At 45.3% G+C, this 21079-nt stretch overlaps 1 protein-coding gene across 3 annotated transcripts in view; it reads right to left on the bottom strand.

The window, feature by feature from the left end:
- The window catches only part of LOC138852500 (uncharacterized), a 65406-nt gene that overhangs the window by 24548 nt on the left and 19779 nt on the right, over nt 1-21079 (bottom strand). The window contains exons 1-2 of one of the 3 annotated variants that reach the window (XM_070083644.1): nt 9695-10368; nt 6637-6862 (exon numbers count right to left, since the gene is read on the bottom strand). In XM_070083644.1, coding sequence (XP_069939745.1) covers nt 6637-6840 — 204 coding nt within the window. In that variant the 5' untranslated portion in view covers nt 6841-6862; nt 9695-10368. Of the gene's footprint in view, nt 1-6636; nt 6863-9694; nt 10369-21079 lie in introns of those variants that run through there. The other 2 variants (XM_070083645.1, XM_070083646.1) reach the window with 2 other exon arrangements.

Raw genomic sequence — 21079 nt, 5'->3', positions numbered from 1 at the left:
CCTCGATATCTGCACTACTGAAGGTGAATACTAAGTCCAGCCTTGCTGGTTCATCCTCTCCTCTCTCTCTTGTAGTGTCCCTTACGTGTTGGTACATGAAGTTCTCCAGTACCACCTCCATCATCTTAGCCCTCCAAGTATCTTGGCCCCCATGTGGGTCCAAGTTCTCCCAATCTATCTCCTTGTGGTTAAAGTCACCCATGATCAGGAGCTTTGCCCTGCATGCATGAGCTCTTCTGGCCACTCTAGCCAGTGTGTCAACCATCGCTCTATTGCTCTCGTCGTACTCTTGCCTTGGCCTCCTGCTGTTCTGTGGTGGGTTATACATCACTGCTATTACCACCTTGGGACCTCCAGAGTGAAGTGTTCCCACTATGTAATCACTTTCTTCTCCGCTATCTTCTCTCTCCAGCTCATCAAAATTCCAGCGATTTTTGATCAGCAACGCCACTCCTCCACCCCCCCTGTTCCCTCTGTCTTTCCTCAGGATTTGGTATCCCGTTGGAAAGATGGCATCTGTTATCATACCTGTAAGCTTGGTTTCTGTGAGAGCTATGATGTCCGGTGATGCTTCTTTGACTCTTTCTTGCCACTCCTCCCACTTATTTGTTATTCCATCAGCGTTTGTGTACCATACCTTCAGTTTCCTTTCCAACACTGTGGTTTGGGGGGCCTGTGAGGGTGGGAGACCTGGTGGCATACTGTGGGGTTCTATAGCTTGGTGTTGGGTGGAGGCTGTGGGTATGGATTGTAGGGTGTGTTGGGATGGTGTGATAGGTTGTGTGGTTCTGAGAGTAGTTGTGTGTGTGCTTGCCCTTGCTGTTCTGTCCTGCTCTGACTGACCTCTGCTGGTTCCCTCCTTGTCTCTTTTCCTAGCTCCTTTCGCTTTTTTGTCCTCTCCCTCAGCTGCTGTCGTTCTGATTTTGTTCTGTCTCTGTCTAGGAACACCCTCTTGTACTCTTCCGAGTATTTCAATCGTGGTTTCTCTTGGAGGATCCTGTTCCGCACTGTTTCTGTCCTGAGAATCAGCTTGATTGGTCGGTTTCTCACCTTCGAGTACCCCCCTATTCTCTGAAAATTTACAATCTCGTCCCTCTCTTCACCTATTTCTGTTATGATTTTCTCAATCTCCTTCCTTTCTTCCTGCTTCCTTTCAGTGTGTGTCCTTTCCTCTCTCTCCTGAAGCCCATGGATAAACACTGATTTTGCCCTTTCTTCCTCGCATTGCCTCACCCTCTGTGGCTCTGGATCCTGCCTGTGTGTGGTCAGTTTCTCCCTTGATTTTTCCAGTGGCTCTTGATAGCCTTGTTGTGCCTCAGCATTCGACCTATCACCCTCTCCATCTGCAACCAGTTGATCTTCCCTTTCACTCCTTGGTCCTCCTTGGCAGATTGATGTGGCCTTAGCATAATTCATAATTCCTTCCTTCCTGTTCAGCCTCGCAGCTTCATATGCTGTGTCTTCTCTGGTCACTGCCCCTGTAACTCGCTCCAGCCTATTTATCTCAACTTCTAGGACCCTTATCTTGGCTACTGCAGTTTCGACTTGTGCCTCCCAATTCTTTGTCTCCTTCTCCAACCACCTTTCCAATTTCACAGAGAGCTCTTTCTCCATTTTTTCAGAAAGCTCTCCTAATTTTCTCTCCCACTCTTGTTCCATCCTTTTCCACTGCTCCTCCATCCACTCCTCCCTACCCGAACCATTCTCATCTGATCCTTGGGTCCTGCGAGTCCCCACCATTTTTTTTTTTTTTTGTTTTTTTTTGTTTTTTTGTGTGTGTTTGTGTGTGTGTGTGTGTGTGTGTGTACTCACCTATTTGTACTCACCTATTTGTGGTTGCAGGGGTCGATTCACAGCTCCTGGCCCCGCCTCTTCGCTGATTGCTACTAGGTCCTCTCTCTCCCTGCCCCATGAGCTCTATCATACCTCGCCTTAAAACTATGTATGGTTCCTGCCTCCACTACATCACTTTCTAGGCTATTCCATGGCCTGACTACTCTATGACTGAAGAAATACTTCCTAACATCCCTTTGATTCATCTGAGTCTTCAACTTCCAATTGTGACCTCTTGTGTCTGTGTCCCATCTCTGGAACATCCCTTCTTTGTCCACCTCGTCTATTCCGCGCAGTATTTTATATGTCGTTATCATGTCTCCCCTGACCCTCCTGTCCTCCAGTGTCGTCAGGCCGATTTCCCTCAACCTTTCTTCATAGGACAATCCCCGTAGCTCTGGGACTAGTCTTGTTGCAAACCTTTGCACTTTCTCTAATTTCTTGACGTGCTTGACTAGGTGTGGATTCCAAACTGGTGCTGCATACTCCAGTATGGGCCTGACGTAGATGGTATACAGAGTCTTAAACGAATCCTTACTGAGGTATCGGAACGCTATCCGTAGGTTTGCCAGGCGCCCGTATGCTGCAGCAGTTATCTGATTGATGTGCGCCTCAGGAGATATGCTCGGTGTTATACTCACCCCCAGATCTTTTTCCTTGAGTGAGGTTTGCAGACTCTGGCCATCTAAACTATATTGTGTCTGCGGTCTTCTTTGCCCTTCCCCAATCTTCATGACTTTGCATTTGGCGGGGTTAAACTCAAGGAGCCAGTTGCTGGACCAGGCTTGTAGCCTGTCCAGGTCTCTTTGTAGTCCTGCCTGATCCTCATCCGATTTGATTCTTCTCATTAACTTCACATCATCTGCAAACAAGGACACTTCTGAATCTATCCCTTCCGTTATGTCGTTCACATATACCAAGAACAGCACAGGTCCTAGGACTGACCCCTGTGGAACCCCGCTTGTCACAGGCGCCCACTCTGACACCTCGTCGCGTACCATGACTCGTTGTTGCCTCCCTGTCAGATATTCTCTGATCCATTGCAGTGCCTTTCCTGTTATGTGTGCCTGGTCCTCTAGCTTTTGCAGTAACCTCTTGTGAGGAACTGTGTCGAAGGCCTTCTTGCAGTCCAAAAATATGCAGTCGATCCACCCCTCTCTCTCTTGTCTTACTTCTGTCACCTTGTCATAAAACTCTAGTAGGTTTGTGACACAGGATTTTCCTTCCCTGAAACCGTGCTGGTTGTCAATTATACACTTGTTTCTTTCCAGGTGCTCCACCACTCTCCTCCTGATGATCTTCTCCATGACCTTGCATACTATACACGTTAATGATACAGGTCTGTAGTTTAGTGCCTCATGTCTATCTCCCTTTTTAAAAATTGGGACTACATTTGCCATCTTCCATACCTCAGGGAGTTGCCCAGTTTCAAATGATGTGTTGAAGATCTTCGTTAATGGTACACACAATGTCTCTGCTCCCTCTTTAAGGACCCACGGAGAGATGTTGAAGAAATACTTCCTAACGTCCCTGTGACTCGTCTGAGTCTTCAGCTTCCAGTTGTGACCCCTTGTTTCTGTGTCCCCTCTCTGGAACATCCTATCTCTGTCCACCTTGTCTATTCCCCGCAGTATCTTGTATGTCGTTATCATGTCTCCCCTGACCCTTCTGTCCTCCAGTGTCGTCAGTCCGATTTCCCTCAACCTTTCCTCGTACGAAATTCCCCTGAGCTCTTGGACTAGCCTTGTTGCAAACCTTTGTACTTTCTCTAACTTCTTGACGTTCTTGACCAGGTGTGGGTTCCAGACTAGTGCTGCATACTCCAGTATGGGCCTAACATACACAGTGTACAGTGTCTTGAACGATTCCTTATTAAGGTATAGGAACGCTATTTTCAGGTTTGCCAGGCGCCCGTATGCTGCAGCAGTTATTTGGTTGATGTGTGCCTCCGGTGACGTGCTCGGTGTTATGGTCACCCCAAGGTCTTTCTCCCTGAGTGAGATCTGTAGTCTTTGTCCACCTAGCCTATACTCTGTCTGCGGTCTTCTTTGCCCCTCCCCAATCTTCATGACTTTGCATTTGGCAGGATTGAATTCGAGAAGCCAGTTTCTGGACCACATGTCCAGCCTGTCCAGGTTTCTTTGCAGTCCTGCCTCATCTTCATCCGATTTAATTCTTCTCATCAACTTCACATCATCTGCAAATAGGGACACTTCAGAGTCTATTCCTTCCATCATGTCGTTCGCATATATCAAAAATAGCACTGGTCCTAGAACTGACCCCTGTGGAACCCCGCTCGTCACAGGCGCCCACTTTGATACCTCTTCACGTACCATGACTCGTTGCTGCTTCCCTGTCAGGTATTCCCTGATCCATTGCAGTGCCATCCCTGTTATATGCGCCTGATCCTCCAGCTTCTGCACTAATCTCTTGTGGGGAACTGTGTCAGGTCTTCCTGCAGTCTAGGAAAACGCAATCAACCCACCCCTCTCTCTCGTGTCTTACTTCTGTTACCTTGTCATAAAACTCCAGGAGGTTTGTGACACAGGATTTACCTTCCATGAACCCATGCTGGTTTTCATTTATAACCTCGTTCTGTTCCAGGTGTTCCACCACTTTCCTCCTGATAATCTTCTCCATGACTTTGCACACAATACATGTCAGAGACACAGGTCTGTAGTTTAGTGCCTCATTTCTGTTTCCTTTCTTAAATATGGGGACTACATATGCTAATTCCATTTCTCAGGTAGTTGCCCAGTTTCAAGGGATGTGTTGAAGATTGTGGTTAGGGGCACACACAGCATCTCTGCTCCTTCTCTTAGGACCCATGGGGAGATGTCCGGTCCCATCGCCTTTGAGGTATCAAGGTCACTTAGCAGTTTCTGCGCCTCCTCCTCAGTTGTTCGTATGTCCTCCAACACTTGTTGGTATATTCCCTCTTGATGTTCCCTTCTGTGCTGTCTTCCCACAGCCCTTCCTGTCTCTACTATAAAAACTTCCTTAAATCTCCTGTTTAGCTCCTCACATACCTCCTGATCACTTCTTGTGAGTTCTCCACCTTCTGTCCTCAATCTGATCACCTGGTCTTTGACTGTTGTCTTCCTCCTGATGTGGCTATACACAAGTTTCGGGTCAGTCTTGATTTTCGATGCTATGTCATTTTCATACTGTCGCTGGGCCTCCCTCCTTACCTGTGCATACTCGTTCCTGGCTCTGCGACTGATATCCCTATTTTCGTGTGTTCTCTGCCTTCTGTACTTTTTCCATTCTCTATTGCACTTTGTTTTTGCCTCCTTACACCGTCGGGTAAACCAGGGGCTCGTTCTGGTCTTCCCATTGTTTCTGTTGCCCTTGGGAATAAACCTTTCCACTGCCTCCTTGCATTTTGTTGTTACACATTACATCATTTCGTTTACTGGCTTTCCTGCCAGTTCTCTGTCCCACGGAACCTCCTGCAGGAAGTTCCGCAACCCTATGTAGTCCCCTCTTTTATAGTCAGGCTTTTCCCATTCAACTCCTGTTACTCTCTCCACTTGCAACTCTACTATGTATTCAAAGCACAGAACCACGTGGTCGCTAGCTCCTAGGAGACTCTCATAAGTGATGTCCTCAATGTCTGACTGCCCAGGGTGAACACAAGGTCCAATCTTGCTGGTTCGTCCTCCCCTCTCACTCTGGTAGTGTCCTTAACATGTTGGTGCATGAGGTTTTCCAGCACCACGTCCAAGATCTTGGCTCTCCATGTTTCGGGACCCCCATGTGGCTCCAGGTTTTCCCAGTCAATCTCCCTGTGGTTGAAATCCCCCATAACCAGCAACTTTGCTCTGCTGGAGTGAGCTCTTCTTGTCACCTCAGCAAGTGTGTCCACAATTGCTCTGTTGCTCTCTTCATATTCCTCTCTTGGCCTCCTGCAATTCTGTGGTGGATTATACATTACTGCAATGATCACCTTGTGCTCCCCAGACTGAAGTGTACCTACTATGTAGTCTCTTTCTCCCGTCTCGTCTATGCCTCCCATTTTCTCGAATTTCCATCTGTTTTTTACGAGCAGAGCAGCCCCTCCTCCCCCTCTGCCCCTTCTATCTTTCCTCATGATCTGGTATCCTGGTGGGAAGATTGCATCTGTTATTGTCTCCGTGAGTTTTGTTTCTGTAACTGCTATGATGTCTGGGGACTTCTCATTGATTCTATCTTGCCATTCCTTATGTTTATTCGTTAATCCATCCGCATTTGTGTACCAAACCTTCAACTTCTGTTCTAATACTGTAGCTGTGGTGTTGGGGGTGGGAACAGAGGGATCGGTGTGTGATGGTTGGTTTGGATTGTTCAGTTGCCTTGGGGGTGTTGTGGCTGGAGTCCTTCTGCAGGTGTTTCTGTGTGTGTGTATGTGTGTGTGTGTGTGTGTGAAAACCAGCACTGGTTTTCATCTCCCTTATAAATAAGACTTTCACATGGAACTCTTCAGTTGTTGATATATACATATTGTTGATGATACTTGACACCCAAGATCTCGCCCTCGGGTCGTCTCATGTATAAAGCAACAAACTTATAAATAGAAACTGATAAATATTACACAGAGGTATATTAGCACACTTCATAGCCCATTACATCCAAAAAAAATTATTTCAATATAAAATTTATTTATAAACCAATAACATACAAGTAACACCCTTAAAAAAAAATCTAATCATACTAAAACCAAACCAAACCAAAATAAAGAATAAGACTCAAGGACTCCTACATATAGGCTACACTTATACACGAGGCTTACACAGCTAAGAAGGTGTTCATATCTTCACTTACCTCACAGTTACGCAGCTCAGCGGTTGTAATCTCACAGTTGTACTTCTTGGCCTGGCGTTTACCGCTGGTCACCTTCACTTTGTACTTCCAGATATGTTGTGTGTCTTCATCGTTGACCCAGGACATGGTGAGAGACTTCCTGGAGGAGGCTTTGACCTGCACTGTGGGTGGTGGGGGAGTCCAGCCAGGGTTCCAGCCTTTCATGCTGGTAGGCTACCAACACCTGCTGGTAGCGGTAACATGTACAGATGAACTTTAAACATTATTTAAAGAGAGATCCATAAGCATTACTTAATGTTCGGAATTTTTGTAAGTAAATCGCCTCATTACCGTGTCCTTTATTTTCCTCTCTGGGGCTATGGTCCCTCACAACTCAGCTCAACTTTTTCAAGAAGTATAGCTCCACATTTGTGTCTACACTGGTTCTTCTGCATGCTAGGGCCTACTTCAATAAGCGTAGTGAGACGAGTAATGTATAGGATTCCCACGAAGATTGGCCAAAGATTGCTTCTCAGTAATACTTCATCTCTAATGTGTTAGTTATATGTAATCGGAAAAAGAGTCAACCAAAGTCTAGGAATATTGACATGCCTAGCAAAATATAAACACGGAAACAAAAATTATTTAAGCTAGTAATCAGCTGGGCTTCACTGCCCTGAGAGACAAGTCACTCCACATTTGGAGTGACCAGGGTCCCAGGGTCGAAACTTTTCCAATAATATATACTAGTGTTTGTATTATATATCATTTTCCAACTGCTTGTTGGTATCATATAACCACTGTTACTACTATACTGCCTCCGTTGGACCTAGAGCACGTAGCATCAATAGTGTGACTAACAAGATTTGTACAAGAGGCAAATTCTAGCTGGCCAAAGTGTAGTGCATGAAACAGTCTACCTGCCAAAGACGCTGCACCAAGGATGATGCATCACTGTAAAATTCACCAGGAAAATCCTTCAAGAGTGAGTGTCATGAGGTCGACGAGGGGCTCATGAGCCAAGGATTTGAAGTTACCCTCCCTTTCCTCGAATCAAGCCTAATTGACTCCCATGCGCCAGGGACTGTATGAACTATTCGGGTTTAACGCTTCTCGGTCAATGCAACGATAATCACCTGGGAAAATACCTCATTAAGCAAGATGGGAAGACCCCCATACCTGCCAGGAGCTTACCCGGAGTTTACCTGGAGAGAGTTCCGGGGGTCAAACATTTCAAGGACCAAGTCAAGAGGTCAACACAAACAAAGTCTTACACTGCAAGAAGTGTACTTCATTGTGTTATATGCCCAATAAAATTTACTTTAATACTTAACTCTCTTCAGTATTAATTGATGTTTACTGAAAGTAAGGGCAGATACCAGGTCTGGAGTGTTTGTTCCAGCTGGTGTTCTGGTACAACATAGCCTTGGGTGAGTGGAACACCCATAGTGTCCGTTCTGTTTATTGCCATAGGGAAGCAGTTTTATATATAGAGAGAGCGGCAGGTAAGTTCCCATGAGCCGGAAACCGCAAGGAGTTTGATGACTCCGCTTCAAGAGAGGTGTACCTAGTACACCTTTGTAAAAGGCTTATCTGGTACACCTATACGAAAGGCGTACTACTACTGATTTACAGTTTGAAGGGAAGGAAGAACCTAGAGGAGATCTTGGTAGGCAAAGCTCTCGCTTCACACGCTGAAAGTCCGTTGTTTGATTCCCGTTAGGAATGGAAACATTGGGCGTGTTTCCTTACTCCTGTTGTCCCTATTCACCCATCAGTTAAATGGGTACCTAGGTGTTAGTTGACTGGTGTGGGTCGCATCCTGGGACAAAATTAACCTAATTTACCCGAAATGCTCTGCATAACAAGGACCTTTCCATATAGTAGTATGTCATTGATGTCAGCTAGACCTATATACCTTGTACATGTACTTGTAGAAATAAAGATATTATATTATTATTATTATAATACTGAGTGACGTAGTAGCCAGGACACGAGTTGTCACTGTGGCAAGGAATGCCACGGCTAGTGAAGTGCAAGTCAGTGAAGAGAAAATTATTCAACAAAAAGGCTGATCCTACATTATTATTATTATAATCAAAAAGAAGCGCTAAGCCACAAGGGCTATACAGCGGCTGATCCTACAAATAGATGAGGCCAGATATACTCTCAGATCAGTACGTATACGGCAGAGTTTGCCGAGCAGATGTGGGGAGTAACTCGACTCTGAACTATGCTTAAGGACTCAAAAAAATATGCAACACTGATTACAGACACAGTCGACATCCACTCTGTGTTCATAGGTAAAATGAAAGACTCGTGTATTTTGGATTATTATTATAATCAAGGGGGAAGCGCTAAACCGCCTGTGGGAGGGGGGAGGATGGAAGGTATTCAGGCTTAATTCAGGGAACTGGAGCACAGTTTCAGCTCCCTAGATCAAGAGCCCCTCACCAGCATCAAGGAACCTTCCTTGAGGGGTCGTGTATTTTGGAGCTAGATAGACTCTTACTAAAGAAGTGAAGGCTGTACCTGGAAATATAGATCCACAACGCAAAGGTTTTTCTTGAGAATTGCCAAGATTCCTACCGTGAAGCCCATCATCGCTCTACTGCCTGAGAAATTAGTCTGTTGTAAAGTATAACAGCGTGCTAGTCTAGGCTTGCGCTATGATCAAGGCATAGCTGATACTGGGCCGGAGATTACTACATTCGTAGACTGTCATGGCTAACACGAGGCTTCAGGACGGTGGAAGGAGGTCGAGCAGCTGGTGTGCGGAATCCCAAGGCCCTCCACCAACTGTCCTGGAAGAACTACTAACATTAACACTCGAGGAACTTCTGAAGACCTGAGCAGAGGTCTTCTCTGCCAGGTGCAAGACCTGGGATGCATTAAACCAGTGGAACACCACACAAGAGATGACAGTCCATTCAAAGAGCTGAATCACAGGTCAGGCACAATACAACTCACTGAGGTGAAGGATGTGATCATGAACGAGTGTTAGAATTTAGAATGTTTACATCAAAGATATACTGGGTAGTGAGGATACTAGCATACACAGGGCCACCTCAACACATACCTTAGCTTACAGTGTCAATATACAGTAGCTGGTTGGTACTAGCGAACACAACAGTTGGAGACCCGTTTTCATCTAATACTGGTGCTTCATTGTCACATCTTAGTAGGCTTCAATCAGCGTTATCTCCACAGGAAGTGACGTTCAGTGGTGGCTTGTAACACCTGCTTTTACCACGCTATTGCTCCACTGTGTTCTTGATACAGTTATTATTAAGTTATCCATATAGACTGCGACAGTCGGAGGCAGAAGACACAACAACACTCTTAAACAAGCAAATAACAAAGGACAGAGGATGAAAGTATTTCATAGATGACAATAAGGAACAAACGTTACGTAGAAATTCAGTCTTGATGAGCTCTGTATCATCTTATTTCATCACCTCATTTCAGAAAACTTGAAAATGAGATATACGAAATATATTGTCATTAAACACAAGCCAGACCCAGGGCCGACCTGCGGTAATAGGGAAACTCAAAAAAAAGTCAACAGTAGCTTGTTAGTGCTAGTCATTGACCGACACACTGTTTAGCAGAAATTCCCCTGTACACTAACTTCAAAAATAATTAAATATTTAAAATAGGCACTAAAGTGGTCTCAGCAAATACAAACTGAGAGTTCGAATCTGCAGAATCTGCGTCAAAGTGCGCTGTACTTCAGCCACACAGCCAGACCCCAGATGTGGCTCAAGTGCCTACCATAGTAGTAGTAACTAGTTGTCAAAGGTACTTGTAGATAGACACTTGGCCTGATATATATATATATATATATATATATATATATATATATATATATATATATATATATATATATATATATATATATATATATATATATATATATATATATATGCAATAAGATCACAGTAAACAGGTGATTTCAAAATATATGCAAAACAACCACTCTGAAAGAATAGAGAAATTCCAAGCGCTTTTGTGACTACTCACATTATCAAGGAACTATATAGTTCCTTGATAATGTGAGTACCTGTGTGAAAATTTGTGTGGACTACCTCCAAGTGAGTCGCCTACCCTGGCAAACTCTGTTGACACCGAGCTCTGAGGTGGGTACCTCAGCCTCATAAGTGGCTTATAGGACAGATTTTCACAAATGATTGATGTTGCAAGAAAACTCGCCTGCATGCACGTATAAAGGACTAACTTACTTGGTGTTGCAGCATATATCCTGATCTTCAACTTCCCTAAGCTTAGCCTTAGCCCCTTTGGACTTCCCCTCAGAAACCACGTGCAACCAGGAGCCTTAATTCCTGCAATATTCAATCGTTATTAGTGACCTGCCTCCACCTCAGAAATTCCTATATCCAAGAGGGTATGTATCCCCTATTATAACTATGCAGACACAGACACTAGCTTCCAGACTGCCTTGAGACACTGGTACTTACTGGGCATGCTCTGCCTGTTGCACACCGGGCCCACAGATCAAACTCACTCACAATCTCCCCAGACACTGGCCAGAAATCTACGAGATAAAGTGGAGGTCTTGTCTTACTGTATGGGCCTGACGGAGGTCATCTACGGTACATCGAGGTGCCTCTACCAGATTTCCCCAGGTCTCAAATGTGAAGACACGTGGGGGGTGCCGTCTGCTGATCACGGCACGTCTTGTCCAGTTGGCGTCTGTCTTAAGAAGAACGAGCTGGTCTCTCTTCCAGACCCTCGTCTCTTTGTTCAAACTAGGGCTGCCAGTTCTCCCTAGCTAACTTATCCTAGTGTTTGCCTACATTATCGGCCTATTACTACCTATGTTAAGGTCTTAGGTCTACATTATTATTATCTACAGTTGCCTTAGTAAACCTAATATTAATATACTAACAGTAAAACTACCTACCCCTTCCCTGAAGGGTAAATCTATGAATTAAATAAGCTTACCAACAATCCACGCCAACTCTAGAGAATGCTTTCATGTTTGGGTGGGGTATAAGGGCCATCCAGCTCAGCCGTTCCATCACGGCCATGCCGGATCTGTCCTGTGGAACTTTAGGGACCAAATAAATTTCCACATCCTCCCGCCGGCGAAGGTAGGCGCTAAGTCTAGATCAAGTCTGCCTCCCACAGGCCCTCCCAGTGGGCCCTGGACTTGAGCGCCATTCGACGGGTCGTCCGGCTGCTCAGCTCGGTCAGCCTCTGGTCTAATTTCTCATGTCCCAGTCCCACCGTGTGGACCTCAAGAGGTAAAAGACTGTTGATGGGTCTTATAGTCTCGACACCATTCATTCTCACCTTCACCATTCTCAACCGCCCAGCCTTGTCTGGGTGGGTCGACACTACCAGGCCAAGAGGCCAGTACACGCCCTAGGTGCCTCGGATTCTACTAGCACCAGGTCCCCTTCACTTAGCATCGTCTTATTTGCCTTGGGGTCGGCACCATAGAAATGTTCCTGCAAGGTTGTCAAGTAATCCCTGTGCCACACCTGGTTCCATTTGTTCAGGATGTTCACCAGTCTATTGTGACTCCTGTGCAGTTCTTCATTGATGGGGGGACCATCTGGCCCATAATAATCCAGCTCCTTGGAAGACTGATTCAAAATTGCGGGGAAGGGCTCAATCCATCTTCCAAACAGCATGTGATTGGGGGTGAGAGCTTCCTGCTCGTCAATCCCATTTTGTACGTAGGTCAGAGGCCTGTTATTGACTCTTGTCTCTATCTCAACTAACATTGTCCTCAGTTCATCAAAGCTCACTCTCCTGCCGTGCAAGACCTTCTGAATGCACCTTTTGACTGTGCCCACCATGCGTTCATAGAATCCCCCTTGCCAAGGCGCCCTGGGAGCTATGAACCTCCACTCGCACTCTATTCTCTTCAGGTGTTCTCGTACTTCTCCGTTGTCCCTAAGATTCCTGAAAACTTTATCGGCCGCCCTAAAGCTTGTGCCATTGTCCGAGATAATCAATCGCGGGCACGAGAATCTGGCTGTAAACCTCCTGAACAACTTCACGAAAGTCTCTGTTGACATATCTTCTGCCAACTCCAAATGCACAGCTCGAGTAGTGGCACAAGTAAACAGGCAGACATATACTTTCTGAGGGCCCACCCTATCGTCTCCTGGGTTCTTCAATGTGATAGCCCCAGTATAGTCTATTCCCACAGTCTCAAAGGGCCTGTCACTATGTACCCGCTCCAGAGGCAGTGGTGGTGGACCTGGGTATGGTAGGGTCCTCCCATCGTACCGCCGGCAAACCGTGCAACTCTTTAGCACCCTTTTGACGGCAGCTCAACCCTTCAGTACCCAGTAATTCTGACGTAGGCAGGTGAGGGTATCTCCAAACCCCCCATGTAAGGTCCTCTGATGGGCATCTTGTATCAATAGCTCTGACGCCCATCCCTCCTTTCCCAGTAGGACGGGATGTTTGGCCCCATAGCTGAGCTCAGAGTTTTGTATTCTTCCCCTGCATCTTATTAGCCCCGCATGATCTAGGAACAATCCCAATGAGTGAACCAATTTACTGTTCCCTGAGTCGTCGTTGGACATGCATCCTGACGCCATAACCTGCTGCCTGGTCGCCAGTACTTCCAGCACTCCTGGAAACCTCTCCCTTTGGTACTGCCTCATCCAATATTCTCTGGGACCCATGAGAGATAACTGTCGACCTTGGCATACCTTGTCATGCAGCTTCCTCACAAATCGAAATACCATTTCCGTGACTCCATAAGTTTCCTCCAAGAGGAGTAGCGCCTGGGGTCAAATAATTCAGTGTCGGGTTCCCCTGCAAAGTGTATTATGCTGCTGGTTGTCTCCCCAAATTTCTGCTCTGGCCAGCAATCCCTTGCCGGTAACCTGTCTGGGCCTTTGAACCAAATCTCGCTTTTACTCAGCTTTTTGTGTGTCACCCCTCGGCTTATCAGGTCGGCTGGGTTTTGATCTGTAGGCACGTACAGAATTGTTGACGTTGACTGTAGTTCCCGTATCTCCTTTACCCGATTCCTGACATAGGGGAGCTTAGACCTGTCGTTCTGGATCCACTGTAAGGCCACCTCCGAGTCTGTCCATACATAGGTGTGTGTCACCCTCAGATTACTCAACACCTCCTCTACGTACTTACCCAGTCTTGCTCCCAGCAACATCGCCGTGAGCTCTAGCTTTGGGATCGAGCAATCCTTCAGGGGTGTCACCGGCGCACGACTGGTGGCCAGACTGACCTGGTCCCCGGCCACCAAATACGCTACTGCCCCATAGGCCCTGGAGGAGGCATCTCAGAAGACATGCAAGTTATAGTCCCGCCCGGTGCACCCGATGGACCTGGGGAATGTGAACTCATGCAATTCTGCTAGATCTTTGCTAACCAGATCCTACTCCTGGCAGACTGTTTCTGGCAGTGGGTCGTCCCAACCTAGGTTCAGCTCCCAGGTTTGTTGCACTAGCATCCTCCCTCGAATGGTGATGGGTGTCAACAAACCCAAAGGATCGAAGGCAGTCTGCACTTTGCTCAGCAAAGACCTGCTGGTCAGCTTCCCTTCCCCATCAGGTTTCCTCTTTAGCCTAAGTCTGTCTTCCTTGACTTCCCACTCCAGACCCAACACCGATGTTACCTCAGGTACTGAGTAGCCAGCATAGTCATGTTCCACCGTGCCCCGCAACGTTGGATTGTTTGTCACCCATTCTCTCAATGGCATGTTAGCTGAGAGCATCTCCTGATTAGACTCTCGGTAAATGTCCATCAACAGCCTTTCATCTGAGGTGGTACCTTGCATGTTGTCTACATAAAATAGGGTCTTAAATAATTCTTTAAGTGGGCTGTTACAGTTCACAAGGTGGTAGTCTATGGTAGCCTGTAATAAGAATGGTGAACTAGTGGCACCAAACAACACTGCCCTGAATCTGTAGGTATCATACCCTTGCTTGGGCACCTCCCTGTTAGCCAACCACAAGAACCTTGTGTAGTCCCTGTCTTGTGGCTGCAACCCAATATGTAGGAAGGCTTTGCTAATGTCTGCCGCATAGGCGTACTGTTCTGTCCTGAATCTCAACAACACATCTGCTAATTTCTGCGTCAGGGAGGGCCCTGTGAGCAGACAGTCGTTCAGCGATGGCTCTTGGGGACTCGCCTGCGAGCTGCAGTTGAAGACTACTCTGATGGGAGTGGTTACCGACTCCTTGTTGACTGCCAAGTGTGGAAGATAATGGGTGTTTTCCCCAGGGCTGGCATTGGGCACTTTCTCAATGAACCCAAGGGCCAGCTGTTCCTTAATAATATCATCATATTTCCCCACCAGACCCTTCTTGGTCAGGCTGTTCACCAATGAATTCAACTGACCCCGTGCCTTCTTGAAATTAGTGGGCAGCGTTGGGTGTCCCGGTTTCCATGGGAGTCGCACCCAGTACTGTCCGTCCCTGAACTGCACATGGTTCAAGTAATCTCGATACGTCTCTTCGTGTTCGGGGGGCAGCTGGTCACCTTTAATCCCTACTACATCCAGGTCCCATAGTTTATGGACCGGCTCACTGTCGGATATGCCAACTTGCGTCTCTGACAGACCTTTGTGCACACCAATCCGCATCACCAGTACAGCCTCAGTCGCTGTAATACCAGAGCCCTCCTTTCCCGGGGTCGCAGGGAAGTGAGCTGGTACTCTGCCTCCTACGATGTACCCCGCTGGAGTCCTGTACAGGCCAACACCCTCCTTGATAACCCTTCTCGTTGACACGAACTCGTCTATGTAATCCCCTCCTACCAAGATTCCTACATTACTAACGTTGTCTGTAGCAATGTCTGGCTCCGCTAGCTTCACACCCAACTCCCTCAAACGTTTGACTGCTGCAGCCAGTCCCTTAGTGGTAATGATATTGGGCAGCCTCTTCACTATCAAGGCTGAAATTTCCCGTCGATTCCCAGCTAACCTGACCGTCACATTGACTACTGGATAAGACCTGCGTGGGACTTCTCCACCAAACCCTTCCACCTTCATGTCAACTTTACCAACTGTCTCCAGCTTCAACCTAGTTGCTAGACTCTCTGCTATGAAGGATCTCTGTGCCCCACTGTCGATGAACAAACGGGTCATTTCAGACTTCTTCCCATTTGCAACCACCGCCATTATGGTGGGCAAGGCCACCAAACCTTGAAACTGCTCACCAGAACAAATTCTCGGTGCCGTACTCACCACACTCATCACTACTTCAGACTTGTTCTTGCTCTCCGCCCTTTCTCGCGGTTTGCTCTCCTTAACTTGTGCTAATCTGGCATCATTAGTACACAGTGCACTGTGGTGCTTACCCTTCCAGCAGCCCCAACACTCCCTGAGTAGGGCGTTACAGTCCCTGGCAAAATGTTCTCCACAACACTTGAAACAAAGTCTCAACTCCCTTAGTCGTTGAATCCTTTGGTTATAGGTGGTGAAGCTTGAACACCCTGAACTAGCATGTTCTTCTTCACAAAACACGCACCGTCTCATACTGGCTGCTTGAGTGACTTCTCTCTTGACTCTGGGGGTGTAGGACTTGTCCTGGGCATAATATGAGCCAACCCTAGTAGGAGGTGGTTCAGCTTTATCTCTCGAGTATCTGGAGGGGTTGATCGATTCCACCTTGGTTGGCAATTTCTTCCCCCGACCTATGCTCAGGTGAGACACGAGATCTCCCAACCCCTCAATGATCTGTTGTATTGTGAACCGGTTCGTCAGATATTTTAAGTGCAACTCATGCACTGTAGTGCCAGCCAGTTTCCTCTGAATCACCTGACTGATGAACCATTCTGACTTACCCCAATCATGTAAATCTTTAAGACTATTCGTCAAACTCATAACTTCGATTCGGAACTTCTCTAGGCTCTAACGGTCATGGCGACAAGCCTCTAGATCCAACAACCGATAAAGTATAGCTACCTTTATCTCCTCAGTGTTGCTAAACGTGTCCTTTAATTGGTCTTTGGCATGTTGATAATTGGTGTCAGTGGTTTGGTAATGCCGGACCAAGTCCAAGGCTTTACCCTTGAGCTGTGAATGTAAATATTGTAATTTGACGGCATCTGACAAATCGTCTCTGTCATCTATCTGGGCTTTAAACTGATCCCAGAAAGCAATGTACTCTGTTAAGGTTCCGTCAAACGTTGGTAAATTCAACTGGGGCAATCTGGGCAACACATTAACAGGCGTGCTGTTGTTTGTGTTCCTTGAAACATTTGCTCCCCCTGCTGTACCGGCCTTCAAAGTCTTTATTAACTGCCTGCAGAGTCTCATCTCTGCTTTACACTCTGCCCTTCATTCGTCATAGTCCGTCCGTGCTACTTCGACTGTATATTCAGACTCGCCTGTAGTATAGGCCTCTGTCTCATAAAGGATAAATGATCTCTCAAAGGCCTCCAGTCTTTGCTCCAAAGGTTTCAGGCAACTCTCTAGTTCCTCCCAGTCTACGTCTTGGTCTTGCCTGACCGTACGACACTCCTCACATGCTTTGCTCAGGTGCCCCTTATAGGCTCCCATAGACCGCTTTAATTGACTTAGAGCTGGGACAGCTGGTACTGCATCTTCACCTACCATAGTTGCAGTTTAGTTAAGATCACGGTACTAATTTGTACTTCGATTAGCCCACCCCACAGCACGAATGGTATTAGGTGAGAATGAACGAGTCTCAAGGCTTCTCAACAAGCTTAACAATTCCCTTTGTTATATTGACTCTACTCTGAATCGAAAATGTACACAGTTAGCTCTCAAATCCCAGTCAAAATGTGTATTGGTGTGAAAGCTTAACATAGCAATTTCCTGTACAATGTAAGCAAATAATTACAGGACTTAACCTAGTCTCAGGTACAATTCACAAATCCCACATTAAAATGAATCAAAGAAAATCACACAATAAAAAGTGCAGTATACAAATTAAAATCACTTGGTTAACACAAATAAATTCAACAAATCAACTTGTGAAACAGTAAATGAATAATGTACGTAAACAGCTTGGCCTAACTGCCCAGTTTACTCTGTCTAGCGTGGATGGTTGGATAAGGTCAATCCTAACCTAGCTAGTGTGCTATAGCTTAAACCTGGCTTTATAACTCCCTGTAAATAATAACTAGGTTAAATCTGGCCTAGCTACTATAACTGTTGTAAATATTGCACAAGCCTAGCCTAACTGTGGCTACCTTGCAAATCCACTGTAAGTAATTAACACACAAGTCTCCTACTCTGGATTACTTGTAATCACTGTAAATAATTAAATTCACAAGCTTCTCTAGCCTACCTGGCCTGCCTGTAAATTTCTGGAAATAACAACTTCTGTGTATAGTCAGCTTGGCCTAGCCTCTGTGTAACTCTGGGCCTAGGAGTTCTAACTTAACCTAACTCTGTTAAACTGGTTCCTAACTGTGGCCTAGCTATGATAGCTTAACCTAGCTATTCCACATCCGGTTCAAAGGACCACTTTTTGTGAAAATTTGTCTGGACTGCCTCCAAGTGAGTCGCCTACCCTGGCAAACTCTGTTGACACCGAGCTCTGAGGTAGGTACCTCAGCCTCACAAGTGGCTTATAGGCCAGATTTTCACAAATGATTGATGTTGCAAGAAAACTCACCTGCATGCACATAGAAAGGACTAACTTACTTGGTGTTGCAGCATATATCCTGATCTTCAACTTCCCTAAGCTTAGCCTTAGCCCCTTTGGACTTCCCCTCAGAAACCACGTGCAACCGGGAGCCTTAATTCCTGCAATATTCAATCGTTATTAGTGACCTGCCTGCACCTCAGAAATTCCTATATCCAAGAGGGTATGTATCCCATAGTATAACTATGCAGACACAGACACTAGCTTCCAGACTGCCTTGAGACACTGGTACTTACTGGGCATGCTCTGCCTGTTGCACACCGGGCCCACAGATCAAGCTCACTCACAATCTCCCCAGACACTGGCCAGAAATCTATGAGATAAAGTGGAGGTCTTGTCTTACTGTATGGGCCTGACGGAGGTCATCTATGGTACATCGAGGTGCCTCTACCAGATTTCCCCAGGTCTCAAATGTGAAGACACGTGGGGGGCGCCGTCTGCTGATCACGGCACATCTTGTCCAGTTGGTGTCTGTCTTAAGAAGAACGAGCTGGTCTCTCTTCCAGACCCTCGTCTCTTCATTCAAACTAGGGCTGCCAGTTCTCCCTAGCTAACTTATCCTAGTGTTTGCCTACATTATCGGCCTATTACTACCTATGTTAAGGTCTTAGGTCTACATTATTATTATCTACAGTTGCCTTAGTAAACCTAATATTAATATACTAACAGTAAAACTACCTACTCCTTCCCTGAAGGGTAAATCTATAAATTAAATAAGCTTACCAACAATGCACGCCAACTCGAGAGAATGCTTCCATGTTTGGTTGGGGTATAAGGGCCATCCAGCTCAGCCGTTCCATCACGGCCATGCCGGATCTGTCCTGTGGAACTTTAGGGACCAAATAAATTTCCACATGCTAAGATAAATCTAACTTAAGATAAAGATTAGATAAATGTTATTCAAGAAATGGGAGCAAAGCCGAAAAGTGGAGAAGAAAACGTACATAAACACATAAGCACATTTACACAATTTTCCAGTTACAGTTGTCTTAAATAGTAACACATTGGCAGTGAATAAATTAATAAATGTTTGTAATCGTAATTTTTACAGGGGTTGACCGGTAAGCCAGCAGAAGGCATCGGTCAGATGACCAAAAGCTCCAGCGAAGGGTCATCATATGACTTATAAAACCCGCGTCAGAAAACACTTGTCCTGTTTCCTGACGAACCTGCCTTGATTATAATCATAAAAATTAAATCAACTAAGTAAACTCAACTGGATGAAAATCAGATACAATAAAAAAAAAACCTACAGTAGGTATAAAGTAAACTGAGTAATTTACATGATAAATTCAGCTTAATATAGTATGTACATAGAGAATAAGTTTATTTAGTAATAAAGTTGGTAGAATTACCGACAATATGTAAAGTAAAAGGACACAAGTGAAACTAATGTGACATTGTGGCAACGTTTCGCTCTCCAGGAGCTTTATCAAGCCATTGGCTTGATAAAGCTCCTATCACGCCTTTATCAAGCTTTTATGGCTTGATAAAGCTCCTGGAGAGCGAAACGTTGCCAAAATGTCACATTAGTTGCACTTGTGTCCTTTTACTTTACAAGTTTATTTAGGCTCAGATACACATAAATACAATCATCATGCATCGTGTAAGTTACTTATGAATGTTTAAGATAACACATGCATGGTGTAAGTCACTTATGAATGTTTAAGATAACACATGCATGGTGTAAGTTACTTATGAATGTTTAAGATAACACATGCATGGTGTAAGTTACTTATGAATGTTTAAGATAACACATGCATGGTGTAAGTTACTTATGAATGTTTAAGATAACACATGCATGGTGTAAGTTACTTATGAATGTTTAAGATAACACATGCATGGTGTAAGTTACTTATGAATGTTTAAGATAACACATGCATGGTGTAAGTTACTTATGAATGTTTAAGATAACACATGCATGGTGTAAGTTACTTATGAATGTTTAAGATAACACATGCATGGTGTAAGTTACTTATGAATGTTTAAGATAACACATGCATGGTGTAAGTTACTTATGAATGTTTAAGATAACACATGCATGGTGTAAGTCACTTATGAATATTTAAGATAATACAAAAAAAAATCAACCTGATTCGTTTCCTTTCTCCTATTGTTTCTTTCTTCCCCCATTTAGCAATTACGTTAGTATATAATAAGCAAGTAGGTAAGTAAAGTTTTTATTCACTTTCAGTAGACAAATGTAAATAAATCAACGATAACCTAAGCAAATCAAATACGAAATAAAAACTTACCTCCTTAGGTAGTTACTTACTTAGATAATTACTCACCTTTGATGAATTCCGAGAGTTTTTCTACTCCCAGAGCCCGGCCATAAGCCAGGCTCGTCTGGTACTTGCCTGGTCAACCAGGCTGTTGCTGCTGGTGGTCCTCTGATCCCACATATGCATCACAGCCTGGTTGATCTAGCACCTGATGAAGACACTTGTCCAGGTTCCTCTTGAAGACTTCTACGCTTATATTAACTTGGATAACCAATATAGTCATTGGTTTATTTCCTCCATTTTTGTATATACACTGATGAATAACAGCTGATGTACACTGGGAAGGCTGTAATCTCGCCATGTATACACTTAACAGTACTCAGGCATTAAGTATTTTTGATGTAACATGCAACATTGATGCTCCTTCGTGTATCGACATGCTTTTTAAACCTAATAAACCAAGTTTCCCTTTACCAGTTCCCTCGCAACGGATGCCCTTGAACAGTTCCCTCGCAACGGATGCCCTTGAACAGTTCCCTCGCAACGGATGCCCTTGAACAGTTCCCTCGCAACGGATGCCCTTGAACAGTTCCCTCGCAACAAGGGCTAAAG

This window comes from Cherax quadricarinatus, chromosome 10, assembly GCF_038502225.1.
Source record: "Cherax quadricarinatus isolate ZL_2023a chromosome 10, ASM3850222v1, whole genome shotgun sequence".
Classification (NCBI taxonomy): domain Eukaryota; kingdom Metazoa; phylum Arthropoda; class Malacostraca; order Decapoda; family Parastacidae; genus Cherax; species Cherax quadricarinatus.
The sequence above is the reverse complement of the archived record's forward strand: the minus strand, read 5'-3'. Positions and strand labels throughout refer to the sequence as shown.